Source organism: Cibotium barometz, chromosome 4 (genome assembly GCF_041138505.1).
Source record: "Cibotium barometz isolate CiBa-2024 chromosome 4, ASM4113850v1, whole genome shotgun sequence".
Classification (NCBI taxonomy): domain Eukaryota; kingdom Viridiplantae; phylum Streptophyta; class Polypodiopsida; order Cyatheales; family Cibotiaceae; genus Cibotium; species Cibotium barometz.
In genome coordinates this window covers 64,567,280-64,574,283 of record NC_141049.1, presented here as the reverse complement: position 1 = coordinate 64,574,283, position 7,004 = coordinate 64,567,280, and the positions used below count along the sequence as shown (strand labels likewise).

At 41.2% G+C, this 7,004-nt stretch overlaps 1 protein-coding gene across 6 annotated transcripts; it reads left to right on the top strand.

The window, feature by feature from the left end:
- The first annotated feature begins 1,159 nt into the window (after window positions 1–1,159).
- On the top strand, window positions 1,160–3,856 carry LOC147639506 (ubiquitin-conjugating enzyme E2 2). 6 transcript variants are annotated; one of them, XR_015264980.1, is made up of 7 exons: window positions 1,163–1,480; window positions 1,983–2,008; window positions 2,089–2,178; window positions 2,425–2,513; window positions 2,682–2,826; window positions 3,456–3,503; window positions 3,611–3,856. XR_015264980.1 is itself a non-coding variant. In XM_086792028.1 (6 exons), exons 1-5 carry the CDS (start codon window positions 1,356–1,358, stop codon window positions 2,808–2,810), a joined length of 459 nt encoding a protein of 152 aa, XP_086648154.1. In that variant the 5' UTR covers window positions 1,160–1,355; the 3' UTR covers window positions 2,811–2,849; window positions 3,585–3,856. The 6 variants fall into 6 exon arrangements, 4 of the variants coding, with proteins under 4 accessions (XP_086648154.1, XP_086648169.1, XP_086648163.1 ...); XR_015264979.1 differs by having other exon boundaries at window positions 2,682–2,849; XM_086792028.1 differs by lacking the exon at window positions 3,456–3,503 and having other exon boundaries at window positions 1,160–1,480; window positions 2,682–2,849; window positions 3,585–3,856.
- Window positions 3,857–7,004: the final 3,148 nt, after the last annotated feature.

Below are 7,004 nucleotides of genomic sequence, written 5' to 3'. Positions count from 1 at the left end.
ATGGTTGGAAAGAGGCATCGTGATCGCGAAAATTTTGGACTATTGATTTGCTGTTGGAAGTGAACTAGGGGTTTAGGACTTAAATTTTTTTTGAGAAAGTTCAAAAGAGGATCTGAACTCAAATCCTACATTTAGGAAGTGAAATGTCTAACCACTATGATATACTTTCTAGCAAGAACTTAGGATTGCTAAAAAAAATTATTCTGCTAAGAAACTAATCTTCCGATCCCCTAGTTCACACTCCTAGTTCATCCCCCCTAGTTCACCTCAAGTTTATTCCTCTAGTTCACTCTGAGTTCACTCTTAGTTTATTTTTTTGTCGGATAATTTTCATCTTAGTTCACCCTTAGTTCACTTAACCCTAGTTCACCCTAAGTTCACTCGTAGTTCACTTTAGAATCCGACGGTGCAGATTCAATACCGATCGTGGCGTCTCTTTCCAACCATAGATCCCTCCTGAAACATGGTGTGTCACATAGTCACGAGGGTAGTGCTGTAGCTAGCCCTTGTGACTATTTGACACACCATGTTTTAGGAGGGATCTATGGCTGGAAAGAGGTGTTGCGCTCGGTATTGAATCTGCAGTGTCGAATTCTAAAGTGAACTATGGGTGAACTAGGGGTAAGTGAACTAAGATGAAAATTATCCGACAAAAAAATGAACTAGGAGTGAACTAGAGGAATAAACTTGAGGTGAACTAGGGGAGGCGTGAACTTGGGGATTGGAAGATTAGTTTCTTAGCAGAATAAAGTTTTTTGGCGATCCTAAGTTCTTCCTAGAAAGTATAGCATAGTGGTTAGACATTTCACTTAGTCCTCAGTTCAAATCCTCTTTTGAACTGTCTCAAAATTTTTATAAGTCCCAAACTCATCCCCCCTCCCCCTTAGTTCACTCCTAGTTCATCCACAAGATCGCTTCCCCTAGTTCACTCGACAGCAAATCAATGGTCCAAAATTACCGCGCGATCGCGACGCCTCTTTCCAACCATAGATCTTTCGTGAAACATTGTGTGTCACATAGTCAAGAGAGGTCAAAAAAATAGTTTATGGCCTTCAACTTGAATGTTAGGTAAGGAGCCTCACAAGTTGCAACAAAGAGTAAGATGACGTGTCATTAGGTTATTGGATTAAATAGCATTTAATGAGGGCGCACTATCATTCATTAGGGCATTTGAAGGATCATTCTGGGTGCTGCTTCTCTGTCTTCATTTTCGTTCTCCGATGGATATGGTGGAGTAGCAGCCGTTGATATCTGTGTTTGTGTGTGTGTGTGTGTGTGTGTGTGTGGAGAGTAAGGGAGACAATTTCACAGGCGATCGTTGCTGTTTGAGGCAGAGTCGTCTTCCTCGCCCCATCATGTCCACGCCTTCTCGCAAACGCTTGATGCGGGACTTCAAGCGTCTGCAGCAGGATCCGCCCGCAGGCATCAGCGGCGCCCCTCAGGACAACAACATCATGCTCTGGAACGCAGTCATATTCGGGTAAGTCCAAATGAAAGCAAGACCGCAGTCATATTCGGAAACCATATCCCTTATCTACTTGAAAGCAAGACGTTAACCTTGGAAAGCCTAACCCTCCTAGAAGCAAGACTTTAGCGTCGAAAACCCTAATTCCAGCCTGCGTGAAAGCAAGGATTTAACCCTTATTTGTTGAAAGCAAGAACTTTAACCTCGGAAACTAAAAATCTGCCTAGAAACAAATCCTAATGTGCTCGAAGTAAAGAGTTTAACTTTAACCCTAATTTGATTTAAAGCAAGTTCTCAACCGTAATACATATTCCCCAACCGAATATCCTAATCCTTCTAAATGGAAAGTTAAAACCCTCGAACCCTAGATCTCCTGATAGCCCATTGTGACCCTAACCTTAGACCGAGACGGAGGACACAAACCTTAACGGGATCCTAATCACCTTTTTCCATTCATGCTCAGATTGCTTTCTTCACTACGAAAAGAATTAAATTATGTGTTTTTATGTTTTTGTAGGCCTGATGACACTCCCTGGGATGGAGGTTAGTCTTTTATCATGTTGTTAAGTTCTTCTGCTTGTTTGTGGAGTGCCAAATTCCAACTTTTCGGCATTGGGTTTCAGGTACGTTCAAGCTCACTTTGCAATTCACTGAAGACTACCCCAACAAGCCCCCGACCGTCCGCTTTGTCTCCAGAATGTTTCATCCCAATAGTAAGTGTGTCCCCACCAATTGTATTCGATTAGATTTTTTTAATTTATTTTTTGCCTGAAGAACAGGCCAATATCAGTAGAACTACGAAAGTACCCATTGGTATAAGGACTTAGGTCAAAACTTTTATTTGATTCTAAAGGCCTTTTCTGACATACCCTCCCATTAATTTGATGATGGGTGGGTAATTCTTGGGCTTGGATGGGTGCCCCAGCTTTTTCTGATCCACTTTTATTCTTGTTTCACAGTTTATGCTGATGGAAGTATATGCCTGGATATATTGCAAAATCAGTGGAGTCCTATATACGATGTGGCTGCAATTTTGACATCAATTCAGGTAGGGTCTCTCGTCCTTGTTTTTACTTACATGTTTAATTTTTGACTGTGTAAGCTTCTGTAGTGGTGGTTAAGTTGATCAAGGGAGACATGGTTGTTTGGTATGACCTGACTGTGATACAAGAGTATGGGATATCATTTAATTCTATAACTGGTCTGTGTCATGCAGTCCCTACTGTGTGATCCAAATCCCAATTCCCCTGCCAACTCTGAGGCTGCACGAATGTATAGTGAAAACCGTCGAGAGTACAACAGAAGAGTTCGCGAAATTGTTGAGCAAAGCTGGACTGCTGAATAGACAATTGATCGTGATGGTATGGCAGGGGTGTGTTTACATGTAGGTTGGAAAGTCTTTCAGTTTCAGGTTTCTGACATTTATTGTGCGAATTTGGGATTCCTGCCAGGTGCTTGCACATTAAAAATCACCTTGGCTAGGTCCAAATCATTGTATGCATCTTGCTTAGTTCTGATAAGCTTCAAACTGTTCACTTGTCAATGGTTTAGGATTGGAAAATAGGCCAAACTTTTCCACTCTCGTCACCACAATCAACATGTGCTTGAGGATTCTGTTCATGCTCTCAAAGCTTAGTATTATATTTTTATTTGGCTGTCGAAAGAGCTGTTTTTGTTATTGAAGCAGTTAGCTACTTCGGTCTAGTACCAGGAGTGCGTTTGAATTATGAGTCTTTTGCATGGTATATAGCACACATTTGTAGGTGCAAGGATGTGGAGTTGTAGTCCGTCCTTTGTATGATTGCATGTCACCCAATTGTATGTTTAAGAATGTGACAAAAGCTTTTCCTTCATTGGATTGCCCACCTACCGTATTGTAGCATGTATGCATGCTGAAGCTGATTGCAAGAAACCAGTTTCCCTCTCTGGCCTCATTAAGGCTTATATGTTTGTTTTGTGTGTCATGGCATCTCTCCTCTGGCCGTCAAAGGGTTATGAAGTTTTGAAGTACTCATGGGATGGCACATAGTAGCTTGTTGTGAGTGATTTTTGCTTTGCTTCATTATGGGGTTTTTTTGTGCAAATAGGTGACTGGGCTTTTTGAAATTTCTGGGTGCAGTGACTTGGATTGGTTTCCTGGTGCAGGAGGAGGTTATTCAAGGCAAGGGTTCCTCATCTTTTGTCAGGTTTCCACTCCCTTCTTTACAAGTAGATCTATGGTGTTGCAATGTTGGCTCTTGTTGGTACAATGAGAACATCGAACAAATAAAATAATTTCATCCATGTCCTGCTAATGAGAATCCTTGTATCATAGTAAAAAGCATTACTCAATTTAGAGAACATAATATGTGCTTATTTGATAATTTTCGCTTGGTCTCTAATGTTTGATCTTATTCTTGGTCATTGGCTCTCATAATGTCAGCATGATAAGTTAGTGGGTTATTTGTGCTTGGGAAAGTATTCTGTTAGTTATTTCATACATGTCCTGTTAATGAGGATCCTTGTATCATAGTAAAAAGCATTACTCAATGTAGAGAACATAATATGTGCTTATTTGATAATTTTCGCTTGATCTCTGATGTTTTGATCTTATTCTTGGTTGTTCTCATTGGATCTCATAATGTCAGCCTGATGATTAGTGGGTTATTTGTGCATGGGAAGGTATTCTCTTCCTAAGAAGTTAAGGTGTCACTTTGTTTCGTTCTTTCGAGTTTACTAGTTTGGATCTCGTGAATCAAGTGCTCAAACTATCTGATGTAAGGACGTAAGTGGAGAAGGGGGTGTCTCTTATTTGAATTTATGAATGGGCTCTTAACTCTAGCTAAGAAGCGAGACGGTTTTTGCACCAAAGTTGTTACGTCCCGGCAGGCCTAGGGCGTGTACTAACCCAAGATTAGGGTTAAGGCTTAGCTAGGGTGTGGGCACTTGGAGGGTTCACACATGGGATAAGGGTGCTAGCAAAAAGAGGTCGAGATTGGATAAAAGCTTATAACTAATAGCTGCGGTGGCTTGGGGCTACCAAGTAAGCATGCAGGATGTCGTAGCTGGGTGGTTCGGCCTAGTGGTATAGGATGCTAGGTTAGGGCCATTGGTACCAAATAGGCTCGCTTAATTAGACCTTAGGCTTGGGGGTGGTTCCTACAGTTGGGTGGTGAGTTGCTAGCAGTCATGTGATGCGTGTGATGATGTTAGGTCTATGAAACCTCGCTAGGGTTTGGTTCTAGGTCAGGTAAACCCTGGGCGTGGTCTTACCTATGGTCAGGGATTAAAGATGCTTAATCCACTTGTTTTTATTCTGGACTGAATCGATGCACTTGCATTACTAACTAGTGTGTTCTAACAATGCATTTCATTAGCCTCTTATGCATCACTTTCTCTCACTGAGGGACCCCGGGGAAGGGGGTAGGGAGGGTTAAGTTATTATCTAGTTTATGAACCGGCAAAGGATGCTTTGCGCTACTTTATGCTTATGCACACGCACACTTGTGAATCGTACAGATTAGTATGACTTTAGAGAGAGTGGTTACGAGAAATAAATGAAACTTCATACCTGATTGTATGAATTATCTGACAATTTGGCATGACCCAGGTGAGTGAGTGGCTATTGAGTCAGTTTGTCATAAGGTAATGCCATGTTATTGCTGACATCATTTTGGTTGACTGAACGTTGATACCTCACAGTAAGCTAGTTCTTGCATGCAATGCATATCATATTGATTTGGCATGACCCAAGTGAGTGAGTGGCTATTGATTCAGTTTGTTAGAAGGTTATGCCATGGTCTTGCTGACGATCATGGTGGTTGATTGAACTCTGATACCTCTAACAGTAAGCTCAGACCATCAATCCAAGTCTTGTATGAAATGCATATCATATGAATAGAATCTCGGTACATGATAAGGGTATGTGGCACAGAATGTGTGGGTAATCATTTTTTGGTGAGAGGGGCCACCACTTTAACTTGAGTTCACGTGGAGAACTGTGAAAGCAAAGGTCCAATTGTGGAACAAATTTGATGAGATGGCTTTTGTGCTTTGTTTGAAATTGAATGGCATGGTACAATCCACATGGAATAGTTTTTCTTTTTAAATTCCTTGATACTTAAATAATGCTTATGCTAAAAGAGTATTGAGTACTCTGGCAGTTAAAAATCATTGGTGCAAAAGTCTTCATATGAGTTGTAAGAAGTGTCAAAATTAGTATCACCCATTGTGGTAGGCATGTGCATCAAAATTTTTTTAAAATGATGTTTCGTGCCTCATCAGAGGCTTGCATTGGAGTTTTATTACATGCAACTAATATGGCCCCTTAAACCAATACCATGGAGGCACTGTACGTAATATTTTGCACTCGTGGATCCATTGGGGTTATGAAATGCTTTTCATACATGTTCATGCGTGTTACTGCGGGTCTAATTGTTGCTTGGATGTAGGACGATCCTTTCCTAGAGGTTGTATTGGTTGGTACTATAAGTAAAGCTTGTATGTATTATTCTCACCTTGATAGTCCAAGGTAATACTTGATCATCAGATTCTTAAGGGAGTTAGGGGACAGTCTTACTACTGCTCTCGTGTAGAGAGGTGGAGTAATTGATTGATCGGTGCAATTGAGTGAGATGACTGCATAATCGCTTGCCATGTCATTGGTCATGTTTGTTGTTGAGAAGGGTTTTGCTGAAACGCTTTGCATGGGGTCTCTTTTGGACGCCAAAGCTAGCAATGTATTCATTCTTAGGTCTCTATAAATGCTACTTAGTACACCATGGGAAAAGTGAAGCTAGAGAATAATTTTTTGATGCTATTGGTAGTATTTTGCTTCAAAAGATTCCTACAAGTGTGTAACTTTTCAAGGTGAAGGTCTACACTCAAAAGGAGAGGAAAATTTATTTATCATTTTGTTAATGGTGGTGGTGGTATGAGAAATTTGGTGACAGAGATGAATACCAAGAGTATAATGTTGAAGAAACATGTGGTTCTCTCTTGGGCTCAAGCCCTTTTGTAGGTGGATGAGCTTCTCACGATGTGCCTCGATGACTCATGAGTGATATGTGAATACAAGACCTAGGGGTTCTACTGATAGTGGTTTAGGCAAACCCTAGCCAACTAGTGTTAATTGGACAAAATGAGAACCATGTCTATACTAGTCCGTTGGTCTGTCCATGTTGGTTCTACACACATATACAACCACCTAGGCCGTGATGAGCTGTACGTGATAATCTACCACCATCTGGCTTTCTTTTTCACTCCGTTGATAGGAAGAGGTCTGACGTAGTTGCAGGGGGTTCGTCGTCTCCTGCTTCTTTGCCATCCTCTTTAGCGGAACTCTTGTCCTCTAGACATTGATGTCACACGGACTTTCAGCAAATAGTCACCCCATGACCGGTTTATGTGGAATCGCATCCATATGAGCAACTTGAGCTTGATGCGTTCTAATAACAAAGATGTCACCACCTCTCATCTACCCGGGCCTAGGTCATGATCCTATCTCACCAGTGAAGAAAGACATGAACTAGGCCTGTAAAATCTGTTTGGATCATAGCAA

Excerpts from the sequence above, each read along its gene's own strand:
- LOC147639506 (XM_086792028.1), top strand. The coding sequence starts at position 1,356 with ATGTCCACGCCTTCTCGCAAACGCTTGATGCGGGACTTCAAGCGTCTG. Across the intron at positions 2,009-2,088 it reads TGACACTCCCTGGGATGGAG|GTACGTTCAAGCTCACTTTG; the intron begins GTTAGTCTTTTA and ends ATTGGGTTTCAG. Across the intron at positions 2,179-2,424 it reads CAGAATGTTTCATCCCAATA|TTTATGCTGATGGAAGTATA; the intron begins GTAAGTGTGTCC and ends CTTGTTTCACAG.